The sequence below is a fragment of the Trachymyrmex cornetzi genome, unplaced genomic scaffold (assembly GCF_001594075.2).
Source record: "Trachymyrmex cornetzi isolate Tcor2-1 unplaced genomic scaffold, Tcor1.1 scaffold144, whole genome shotgun sequence".
Lineage (NCBI taxonomy): Eukaryota > Metazoa > Arthropoda > Insecta > Hymenoptera > Formicidae > Trachymyrmex > Trachymyrmex cornetzi.
In genome coordinates this window covers 514,577-527,591 of record NW_017296027.1, presented here as the reverse complement: position 1 = coordinate 527,591, position 13,015 = coordinate 514,577, and the positions used below count along the sequence as shown (strand labels likewise).

Genomic DNA, 13,015 nt, shown 5'->3' with positions numbered 1-13,015 from the left:
ATATATATATATATATATATAAGTTTAAAAGTTTTATAGCGAATCTTCGTTATCAAATATGTCTTTAATATTTTGTTTATGGTACGTTATAAAGAAATATTTTATGCAGTGCATTGGGAACCATATTAGAACTTTGTTTTTTCAATAATTTTGCTTAAAAAATTACAAAAGTTTACATGTAAATGTAAAAATATCATTAATTGTTTAACAGAAATCCAAATTATTTGCGTTCTATGATTGTAGCAGATATTACGGAGTGTAATTAAAATAAGAGAACAAACTTCAGATTCGAGCTCCTCATATAAAAAGATATGAAAAAAGTTCATATAAATATACACCGTAAACCCACTGTTACTGACAATGAGATACTGTTAAAAATATTTACTATTAGGATCTGGATCCCCCTATTTCAATCTTCTAAATCTATCTGTGGAAATGTTCTTATGTAAAGTCAGTTTATGAATTCAAATTGTAGAGGATTTTTCGACTCAGTTTAGTCCGTTTTATCTGTATACGAGCGCTATATCAGTAATTAGGGGACACCATATAAATGGCATAATAATAAAATTTTTTTAAATAAGGAAAGAACTCTCACTCACACACATGTCCATATTTATATCTTACGTGTGTATATATTCTCAGTTTCTCATTTATATCATTACATTCCATTTATTTAATAAAACTGTACAATGCATTGTCCAATAAAAATTAAAATAAAATTCGGTTGTTTTAATAAAAGAGTTGAATTCTCTATGTGGAGTGCAACTGCAATCTGTTGGTGTACTTATATAAAAGGTAAAACAAATGTATTACACTTGAAACATATGGTTTGATGACTATAATGGACCATATGGCTCTTCGAATGCATCTATGTCTATAAATAGCTCCATACGTTTCATTCCTTCATCACTTTCATCTAAAGAAGAAAGACTCTGAGAGCTGTGTCATAACTTGAGAAATAATTCTTTATTTATTCATAATTGACACAACAATAAGATTAAAAACAAGATCGTTTATATGAATATATAGTCTAAATGTCATTTTCGGTAGAAGTTAGATATTAAACTAATACATATATGTATTTTTAAATAAGTTGATTTCAGAATATGACTGTGCGCCGAGAGAATACTTTCGGATTTTTAACACAATCGATCTGAAATATTTTAATAATGCCTCCAAATTTAATTAGAAACATTCTAAAACTTGTAAAAATTTAAAAATCAATACATTTAAATTTAAAGATTAATCTCTGATAAATTTTTTTAGAATTCTTATAAAAAATTTTTATAATTTAAAATTTTTATATTTTAGAATTAATTATAAAAAATTTTTTGTCGAAATTCTTATTTTATAATTTTTTAAAATTTCTATGTAACTTTGCGAGTTAATTTTTGGTGGGTCGTAAAAAATTTTACAATTTTTAAAAGAGGGTACAAATTTTTTCGCGACTACATTCGAGGATCCCAGGAAAAAATGTATAATTACATATAATTATATAATCATATATAATTACATATAATTATATAAAAAATTGACATATTTTATATACAATTATGTCCATATATATATATTCCATATATATATATAACATTTTTTCCTGGGATTGTTTTATTTCTACATTTTCTTATCTTTCTTCATAGAAATTGAAAGTTATTATCATAATAATTCCGTTTAAGGAAAAATTGATAAATAAAGAATAAAATCCTTATTCACATCGTTATGAAATCGTTGTCTGTTATACTTCAATTATTTAAAAACTAATTCAAAATTTTGGATCAACAAGAGAATGTAGAAATAAAACGAACGGTCGCGAAAAAGTAAAAGTTGTATATACTCTCCTTATATTTCATTACTTCGCGTAGTTAACAAACTTCCGCGAATGCGATCTTTATACATGTGCGAAGTTGGATGTTTAACAACGATAAAAATCAAAACCAAATAAACTGCAATAATTACACTATCCAGCTAATACTAAATATTTCTGAAATATTCATAAAATAGTTTCTTAAAATCCTAAAAAAACGTTCCAAGTATTTCAGAATATTCCGAAATATAAACGAAATGTAAAAGCAAAATTTAAATATCGGTTAAAATTCCACTTATATATCGTTACCTATTTCGAGAATGTTCTATATATACGAGTATTTCACTAAATTTAAATTTTTTCGGAAATTCCAGTTCCGATGGTCCCTGAATCACTTTTCAAACGAAACTGTATACTAATCATCAGCTAAAATCAAAGTTGCAACTCTTTTTTTTCGATAAGTTGCGGAATGCAACCTACTCACCGAGCGATTAGTTATTATTTATGAATCGAATCATTTACGTTCAACCGCTCTACGAGCAAGGATGAATTGTGAAACTTATAACAAAAAAGTGTTGCAATCTTTTAACTCATAAATGTACCATGAAAATTCATATCGTTTTTTTATCAGTAAAAAAAAGTACGCAACGAAAAAAAAAGCCACGATCGGGCACTAGATTTTGTAGTATTAAAGAAGCCTACCAAATTTCATTTTGATCGATGCAGCGGTTCTCGAGAGATTTTGGTCACCAATTTTTAAAATGCGGTTTTGAGAAAAATGCGTTTGAAGTTTGCCAAGTGATTTTGAAAAGTGTCTCCTAAAACATATCTTAGGATCCCCCAAAAATCCCTAACAGCTAGAATCAAATCCCCTACATTTTCCCCTACACATTTACTATACAAAATAAAAAAAAAATACTCACGCAATTTCACGTAAAATACCTGCTTCAAACGTTCAAACCAGTATACCTTTAAACTCACATAACTTCGTCAATTTTTGTCGAATCGACTTGAAATTTACAGGGAATATTTTTGAAAGTATGTACTTTAAGAAAATATCAAAATCCAAAAATCGATTTTTTTTTTTAAGTTTACAGGTAGGCATAATTACCCCTTAATATTAGAGTTGAAAGTAAATCACTGGAGAGAGTTCTCACTTTTAAATATTATTATTCTTTAAAAATTATATTATTTGGTGATACTATACCGAAAAGTAAACTTACAATATCTGTGTCCGGACAATTAGTTTCGTCACTGTATATGCAGAGTGTCCGGCGAGATTCTAGCAATAATTCACAGGAAGATAGATGGGACTAAATTGAGTCGAAAAGTCCTCTACCATTTTGCAATTTTCGCAATATAGTTAACAAGATATTAATTACTAAAAGTCGCTGAATATTGCTTTTCAATAATTTTTCACTCAAATACTATCAACTTTTCAAAAATATAGCAAGAGGCAAAAATTGTTAGTTTTCTTCTCATAAAGTTCCGAGAATTTTTTCAGAATTTTTTTAGAATTTTTTAATATCGTATTTTTTTTCTCATGTTTGTAAAAATAAGAAAATGCAGTACTAAAAAGTTGATAAAAAATTTTGAAAATATTCTTAAAGTTCTATCAAGAAAATTAATGATTTTTGCCTTTTGCAATTTTTTTGTAAAGTTGATAGTATTTGAGTAAAAAATTATTGAAGACCAATATTGGGCAATTTTTAGTAATTAATATCTTGTGTTAATTATTGCGAAATTGCAAAATGATAGAGGACTTTTCGACTCAGTTTAGTTCTATCTTCCTTTCTGTGAATTATTGCTAGAGTCTGACCGGACACCTGGTATAATTCACATTGAATTATTTAAGCATTAGAGGTCTAGCTTCGACCGTTATAGGCTTTACTATTCTTATTTGTTGTAAAAGTAATACCTTGAAAAAAGAAATAAAATAAAAAAATTTTTTTTAATAAATCCAGAACATTGTTCTCTATTTGGTAAAATAAACAAGTACGAAAATTAAAGATAAAGAGTCACTTTTTAAAAACTGCTATTTTTAATTCACATTATAGAACTTTGCAAAGTTCTTAAAAAATTCGAAGATTTGAATTTTTATTTGTATTTGTGTGAATTTATAAATACTGGTCAAATCGTTATCTAAACTACCAATCTGAAAAGTAGACTTCAAGCTTTAATGCTTTCTAGATCATCTTATTATGATCATTTTTTATGAAGTTACTTATACTCTCTTAAAAATTGCCTATTTTTGGTGCGTAAAATACCCACTAAATTTGATAGGTGATCTCGTAATTTTTTGACGTAGTATTTAATATTTTATGTCAAAATATACGAAAATAAAGTATACAATATCTCGTCGATCGAAATATTCCTTTTTCAGTCATCTTCCTCTAAGACCTTTATGCATATAGAATGTTCAAAAGGATCCATTATTTATTTATATAAAAAATATATAAATCTATTAAAGGAAATAATATAAAAAATGAAATTGCACTTTTTTAGTACATCGTTACATTTACAAAAAAGAAATGAGCAATAGAGAAATATACATTCCCGGGAAAAAATGTTATATAAATGGACATATTTTATATATAATTATTCATAATTGTATATAAAATATGTTAATTTTGTATATAATTATATATGAAATATTTTTTCCCGAGTTATTTACCATTCAATTCGTTATTTTAATTTTCAATGGAACAGATACAGAACATGTTCTAATTACGTAGTACATTATTGCATATGCTGAAATACAGAACGTAAAACTGTGATTTATACAGACGTCACTGACGATTAACAGTAATTTATTGTGCGTGATGATTTCTCTCTACGATTTCTTAAGGTCATCTTTAGTGACCTGCGTTTTTTCTTATCGCCGCAGTGCATTCAATTAAATATAGGAAGGAAGAACATTATAGTCTACAGAAATACTGGCATCTTTATTCGTTATCTATGGTGTAAGTTCATTGATTTCCTATTATCTTTTCGATCAGATTTTATCAGTGCCTATTGTATCATCAAAGAGATCGCTTCAATCAACTTGAAGACTAACGCTACTGAGCAAAACAACACTGCAGAGTACAGCTTTATAACAGTTCCCTGGGCAAACAACGCTAATAGGACAATGAAACTACCTATTCTTTTGACACTCTTCTATTGCTTTTGTGTCGATGTTAGCCACACCAGAGAAATAACGTATGTATCCGATTAATTTGCTTGACAAACGTGTACTCCTTCCTGGTGAAAAAATGCTCGTATGTTATAATATTTTTAAGAATTTTTCATATTTTGAATGTATGAAGATTTCTAAAAAAAATACTTTGAACTTCAGATTTTATAAATTTTATTCGAGAAAATTATAGAATGAGAAATCTTACTAGGAAATACAGTCAAGTTCCCCCTCCAATTTTAATAAATTTTATATATGTTAAAATATAGACAAAAATAAGAAGTGCATATCCCTAAGGAAATACATAGCAATGTATTTCCTTAGAATATCCTAATTTCCTGATCAGATTGATCCCATTATGATCCAAAACATTAAATCGTCCGTATGATTACCTTAGCTCATTTTGCGTATGTAGTATACACATTTTTGACAATAGTTAAAGGGACGAATTAGCAATCTAGGGTGTGATCCACTTAACGTTGCAAACACTTCGTTGACCAATCAGAAGAAAGAATTTTACGAATTGACCAATCAAAGAATGCTTTGCAGTGTGAAGTGGATCGTACCCATAGTAATAGGCCCTGTGCACAATGGAGGAAATATTAGGAACAGGAATAGGTATTAAGATTTCAACCTATCAGAAACCGTGTATACCGGTGTAACTGGTATCTGATAGGTTAAAATCTTAATATCTATTCCTCTTAATATCCTGTTCCTAATATTTTCTCCATTGTGCGCAGGGCTTTATAATAGAAGTCTGCGGGATAGACGCAATCAAAAATTTTCTCTCACTAGCGGGAATAGGGATATCGCCACCGAGCGCGTGATAGGACCTAACTTTTGAATGATATTGTCGTGTACTACCTTAAGTACATCTCGAATTATAATGATTTATTTTTTATTTTAATAACAATGAACGTAAGAGAAACACCTTCCAATGGAAATGACTTTCACATATCAAGATCATGACTCTGAACATTTAAAAGATTTTAATCGTAATCGGATAACTTGTATAATATGCTAATGCTGTCAGTACTATAACTTTCAAGCCTCATGACTCAAAACGTACATATATAAAAGAAAATTTTTGTTTTAGTGTTTTGAAAAGCTCTCGTTAACTACAAAAAGTGTGCAATAAAAAATAGAAGTTTTTATTTAAGTTATTTTGTTGACCTTGTCCGTTATCCAAGATCATCCAATGTTCAAATAAATATTATCAATAAATTTTTTAAACCCAATAATTTTTGTTTGAAATATTTTTCCATTAAAAAAACCAACTCTTTCTGAGATATTCGATCGTTTTGAAATCTTTACTTCTATTTTATATAAAGAATTCTAAAAAAGATATAGAGTTTTTAAAAAGTATTTCAAATATATATATAAAAAATTTGAGAAATTTTCTAAAAAATTAAAGTTGTAAAAAAATTAAGAAAGATTTTGATATTTATATACAGAAAATCTATTTATATATAGAAAAAATATGTAAAAAATTCTAAGAAAAATTTTTTATCGAAGTTTTTTTCAAATAAAACTTATTTTATACTGATATCCTATTTATTTTGTCTTCTAAATGATCATATCAATCCTTACAGTCATGAAGATATTAAAGATGCTATGTTGAGCCTAGTACATATGATGCGAGAGAACACAGAGAAGTTGGAAAGGCATGAGGCAAGAGAACGGCAGCTGGGTGAGCAACTGAAAAAGACAATAACCATTCTGACAAAACGTGTAACCGTTGTAGACAATCTGAAATTGCAATTAATCAAGTTAGATGAGAAGATCACAGGAATAGAACATCTGATCGCACAGGTAATTTCATTGAACAAAACATAAGAAATTAATTTTTAGAGGGCTGATGATGTTTCTTCATGTAGAGGGATGAGCGAGAGCGTATACAGATGCAAAAAACTGTGGACAGTTTAGAAGACCTAGGGAATCGCTTAGAAGGTTGGCTCACGAATATCGAAAGTAAGGTAGGAGAGATAAACAGTCGTGCGGAAGTTACATCTGCTCCGGATAATCTTTCTGACGTTCTCAACAAGTTAAATAGCATAGAGAGCAACTTGATGGGAGAAGTTGCAAGATTCAAAGAAGGTCTGCATAATAACATAGCAAAGATGAATAGAGAATCTGTTACGCTGATGGAAAAAACGCATACGATATTTTCAGAGGTGACTTATTTATAATTAAAATAATAAAGTTATATTTCTCTCGCTGAAATTATAAACAATATAAATATATTTTGAGCCGATAGGTACAACATGTAGCCACCAAGATCGGAGACCTGGAAAAATCTTTAGAGAAGATAAAACAAATAACGCAAACCATTCAGAAGAGACCATCAGAAAGGCAATTGGATTTATCTTCAGCCTTTGACAATCATGTCAGGACATTAGAGCAGATGCAAGAGCTGTTGGAAAGCACTTCTGACAGATTACGAGAATTACCCAGGTAACGTTTTGTACTTGATTTTCTTCTCTAGTGAAAAAATTTGAATATTATAAAATTTTGATGAAATTTCGATGAACTTGACACTTCATTAAATTTGATGAAATTCTGATGATTATAACGGAATTTTAATTATATTTTGCTGAGAAAATAATTTTCTGTGTTTAATAAAAAACAAATAACATTTTAATATAAGAATCACTGAAATATATACCCAGATAGTACATTATATTCTTAGAATATACTAAGAAGATCACGTCTGATATTCGTATGATATTCCTATGTCCGCAGCAACATTGTTATATCCTCAGAATATCGAGATGAATTTCGAAAATTTTCCTTAAGAGTGTGTAAGAAATATCTATTAAAAATAATGTTCTTTGCTAACAGAATATTATTTTTAATAGATATTTTTTACACACTTTTAAGAAAAAATTTTTGCGAACAATGTTGCTGTGGACATAGAAATATCGTACGAATATCAGACGTGACCTTTTTAGTATATTCTCAGAATATTCTCAGAATATAATGTGCTATCTGAGTACATACTGAAACGCGCGCTGGCGCTAGTTTCGCGATCCGACAAAGAGGATCTCAAGTGGTATCCTTGTCCTTTTTTAGTACAATATTGTCAAAAGTTTAATTCTTACAGATTAAGTTATGCGCTGAATCGTCTCTCGTGAGTGATAAGTGTCATATTAATAGCGTTTTTCACTAATTATCGCTTTACGATACAGGATAAACGAGATTCAGAGGCTTCACAACGAGACGCAAGCTACGTTGCAGGAAACAAAGCACGCGTTAAAGGACATCTTTACACGGGGCATTAATAATATCGAGGATAGAATAACAGAGAGTAAAGAAGAAACGAAGGATTTAGTGACGACATTACGGTAAATCCTAATGTTATGACATGATAAGTACTAAGCGTGGTTATCTTCTAATACTTTTGAACTGGGCTCGGTAAAATAACTGATACAACTTATTTAAAATTTAAAATCGTAGGGGTCGGTAAAAAACTGATATGATTTATAAAATAGATTTTGAAAACTTATTTGAAATATTAAATAAGAAATAAGTCAGAAGAAGTTATGGGTGAACTTAAACGTTAACGTCCAACACCCGATTGTCATAAATTTTGACAGAAATACTCTAAATTAATCAACAAAAAATCCAAAAAAACAAGGCGAATGAGAGTCAACGCGGTAATTAATACGCAATCTTCAATCCAGAAAATAGAATCTTTATTCCCAAAAATAATAGTACGTTTCGGTTCACTTTGGAACCATCCTCAGCAATACAAATTCAAAATATCAATCCCTTTATGTCCAAGAAAAAATTACTATCAGATTAACAGATTTGATGTTGTAATCTATTCGAAACATTAACATTATCTTATAAATATTTCTATCCAACAAGTTTCAAATTAACATTAAAAGCTGGTGACTCACCCCAAGATATAGAAGGAATTTGTCTCAACATTGGATCAACCAATTATTATAATTAATATTCACTAAAAAGTATCAAAGTAAAAAACGCACTTTAATCGCAGCTCGAACGAAACATGACTAATGCATTTCATCATCATCATTCGTCATTCATTTTTTTCCTATGTTAAAATTGGCGTGTCAGGTTTTTTTGAAGCCTTTTTTCAAAGGGGTGTTGGAGTACTCCGATTTCGATGTGGCTTCGTATTCGGCGGTTTTAGGGGTCGCTCGTTCCGAAATCGTGATAAAAATTTCGAAATTCAAAATGGCTGAACCAATATGGCGGACGGAAATGTTACCGAAATCTTAAATGTTCTCCGATTTCGGTGAAAATTGGTATCATGAGGTTTTAGGGGCCGCTCGTTCCGAAATCATGATCAAAATTTCGAAATTCAAAATGGCTGAACCAATATGACGGACAAAAATGTTACGGAAATCCTAAATTAAGGTTCTCCGATTTCGGTGAAAATTGGTATCGTGAGGTTTTTGGGGTTGCTCGTTTCGAATTCGTGGTCAAAATTTGGAAATTCAAAATGGCTGAACCAATATGGCGGATGGAGATGTTATGGAAATTTTAAAGATTTTTTGATTATGGTGTAATTTGTTTTTAGGGGGTTTTTGGGGTCGTTCATTTCGATCTTGTTCAAAATTTGAGAATTCAAAATGGCTGAACAAATAAATGGCGGTCGGAAATATTACGGAAATTTAAAAAAGATTTACCGTTTATGGTGGAATTTGGTATTAGAGGGTTTATGGGGACGCTTGTTCCGAAATCGTGTTTTAAATTTGGAAATTCAAAATGGTTGAATATGGCGGACGGTAATGCTACGGAAATCTAAAAGGTTCTTCAATTTTGGTGAAATTTGATAGGAAGGTAGGGTTGTATTTAGGGAAATGTTGGCAATTTAATTTGTAATATTACTATGGTAGAGCCCAGTAAACGAGAATGGATTGAAATGAACTAAAAATTGCAATTCATTTTAATTTATCCGAGTTCGTGCTTTAGAGCCAGGAGCAGGATTAAAATGAACTGAAATGAATTGATATCTGAGGGGATAAATAAATAATTTGTAGTAATTATATTTAGGACGCCCTCTTTTATTTCCATTTTGATGAAATTAGGCTCGTTCGACGCGTTGCATGAAACGAAATTAAGAATTTGGCAGAAAAATGTATCGCTCTGTCCCGAGAATCGAGATATTAATATCGTTAAAGTTGACAATGATTCAAATTTATAGGAATATACTACGTAATTGTTCATTTTAATTAATGAGTTCCTTTAACAGGATGAATCTAGCCAATAATGCAGAACGCGTTAATCAGGAACTACAAAATCTGGAAAAGGGTCAGTCCGTGATGGTTTCTATGGCCGATCATGTCCTGGACACGAAGAAAAGGGTGGAGTATGGTGTACATCAAATTCTACTGGAAGTGGGCGATTTGGTGAAGACTCAAGGCGTTAATATTAACAGCACCCTTAGTCAAAGATTTGATGGAATCTCAAATGATATCATGGATAATCAAAACGGTGCTTTGGCGAACCTTACCAGCAAAATGGAACAGGAAATGAACAAAGTAAAAATTTAATATTTGCTAATTATTGATCTACTATCTAGTAGTTGCCAAGATTTGTTGTTACAAATTTCGTTACAGGTTTGGCGACAGATCAATGTAATGTATCAACAGATGACAGAAAGCGCTCGAGCTCTAGATAAACTGCATCAACAGAATGAAGCCTATGTTAACGGCACAACATCCACTATGGGTGGAATGGAGAACAAAGTAATAAGAAATATGATGCATTTAGACTAAAGTAACGAAAATTAATATAATTTCTCAAATAAATTAAATAATCAGTTAAATTTGCATTGCTTTATTATCATCTCATTATTACTTAATGTACATTAAATTCTTTTAGCAATCTTTTTTGTGACAAATTTAACATAGATAATGGCAATTTGATATTCATTCTTAATAACATCCAATGTATATATATTATTTTGAATTTATTTATTTAAATACTTGCCAAAGATTGCAAAATTAATCGGTTAAATATTTCAAATTCTGCAGGTAGGCGAAATAACAAAACGTATGACGGAAGTGGATGAAAACTTGAACTATCTGCTCGGCCGCTTATCCTTAGTAACGCAAGAATTCAACCAGATTAAAACAGGCTTGGGAAACGCTTTAGATAACATCAAGGCTTCTTTCAAGGTGGTTCAAGACAAAACATTGGATCTGTCTCATCCGGGTCCTCATCCACTGCCGAAGAATTATAAGAATCCAAACGAATCCGAAACCAGAAAGCCAGACGGTAAGTCTCCTTTGGATTTCATGAGTCACATCACCAATGTACCCTCCAATTGACCTTAAGTCAATAGACTTTCCAAGCATTCTGATTAATTGCATTTATTTACTGTGAGACAATATAAAATTTCATAAATACTAAAAGTTTTATTTTATAATTTATTTCTTTTTTGTTCCCTTACAATCACCCAAACTCAGGTTTAAACATTTTGTTTTATAACTCTCACTATATTAATTTCTTTACTATACAAACTGTTTGTTTTAGTTGTGTCCATAAAATAAGCCATTTGATTCTCAGATCATCAGGTTGGCTTGAGTTAAATCTCAATCAGACAACCATGCATCTTCATCCTTAGCGAATTAACATGCAGTACTGCCTTCAGCATTTCATCATCATCAGATTGTAATACACTTTAATAAATTTTCGAATATATATATATATTGCTGAAAAATAAGGAAATCAGTTTGCACCATAATGAAAAATATTGAATTTATCTTTCTAGAAGTGTTGCTAGATGGTGTCGTTTCTCGCATGTATTTTAATACATGCATTGTATTTTTGTACCAATACAAAGCTAAATATAACAATATTTTGTATTAAATTGTTAATAAAATCTCAATGAATTTTAATAAAATTTTGAATCTCTCTCTCTCTCTCTCTCTCTCTCTCTCTCTCTTAATAAACAGTAATAAAATTTTAATGAAATTGTAATGAATTATAATGAAATAATACTGAAATAATACTGAAAGTGAGTTAATTGATATAGATATCCGTAAAATTGAAATTTAGTAATATTTCATCATTATTCATTATAATTCAGGAAAAAATTTCCATCAGAGAGAGGGTATATATAACAAAATAATATTCATTAAATAGAATGTTAGAGATATCCCTTACGAAAAAGACCGATCGCCGAATGGCCCCTCTTAAGGAGTATGGTCACCCTAGCGAGCATAAAAACAGCAATAGATTAAAAAATTTTTTTTAGTTTAAAAAATAATTTAATATAAAATCTAATTACAGCACTGGTTAGTGCATACATTGCAGTCCACTAAAAAATTTTTTTTGTATTTTTTGCATCCAAAAAATGGCAGTGCTACCGATGATAAAATCTAGCATGATTTTTATGGAGGTGCTCCGGGGCATGACATTTAGCATTCACAAATTTTGACCTAGAGCAAAAAAAAATTTTTTTTAATGTACATTACAATACCTAAAGAAGTACGTAGGAGTTTGTAAAAATATTGATATTTTCAAGAATGACGGGTATTTGAAGTCACACTTGTATTTTTTGCTAAAAATTTTATTCAAAAACTGTTCATAAAATAAAAAGTTTTTTATATATCGAAAAACCCCTACGTACTTCTCTGCGAAATGCGTCTAAAAAGTTGCAGTTAAAATTTGAACCCATTCGGATAGAAATTATTGAAGTTATTTGTCATGCCGATTTGAAAAATGTTGTTTTGAGAAAAACGCGTTTAAAGTTCAAACGCTCAGCTTGCGTTGTGAACCATGATATCGCCATTTTAGATGCCTCGTTATCATTACTACAATTAAGTGCCGCTGCTGTTCTACGCTGTATGTTACGTAATCTGTCATTTATAGCATCAAAATTGAACCTCAAAGGATAATCGTTATCTATGAGAATGTTAATAATTAATGTGAGATTTTTCTGATGGAATGTCGAATCCAATAAAAATATAGCTCTGTCCACCAAATTAAAAATTATCCCTCTTTTCTGTGATTCAGAATGATTGGAAAGATAGTTCAAAAACCTTCCTGAGAATGTT

General features: G+C 30.0%; 1 protein-coding gene across 3 annotated transcripts in view; it reads left to right on the top strand.

The window, feature by feature from the left end:
• LOC108757482 (spindle pole body component 110) overlaps nt 1-11,804 on the top strand; it is a 12,707-nt gene extending 903 nt beyond the window's left edge. The window contains exons 2-10 of one of the 3 annotated variants that reach the window (XM_018501909.1): nt 4,804-5,005; nt 6,572-6,791; nt 6,857-7,153; nt 7,237-7,433; nt 8,168-8,323; nt 10,204-10,492; nt 10,571-10,699; nt 10,988-11,231; nt 11,523-11,804. In XM_018501909.1, coding sequence (XP_018357411.1) covers nt 4,935-5,005; nt 6,572-6,791; nt 6,857-7,153; nt 7,237-7,433; nt 8,168-8,323; nt 10,204-10,492; nt 10,571-10,699; nt 10,988-11,231; nt 11,523-11,545 — 1,626 coding nt within the window. In that variant the 5' untranslated portion in view covers nt 4,804-4,934 and the 3' untranslated portion in view covers nt 11,546-11,804. Of the gene's footprint in view, nt 1-4,803; nt 5,006-6,571; nt 6,792-6,856; nt 7,154-7,236; nt 7,434-8,167; nt 8,324-10,203; nt 10,493-10,570; nt 10,700-10,987; nt 11,336-11,489 lie in introns of those variants that run through there. The other 2 variants (XM_018501910.1, XM_018501908.1) reach the window with 2 other exon arrangements.
• The last annotated feature ends 1,211 nt before the right edge of the window (nt 11,805-13,015 follow it).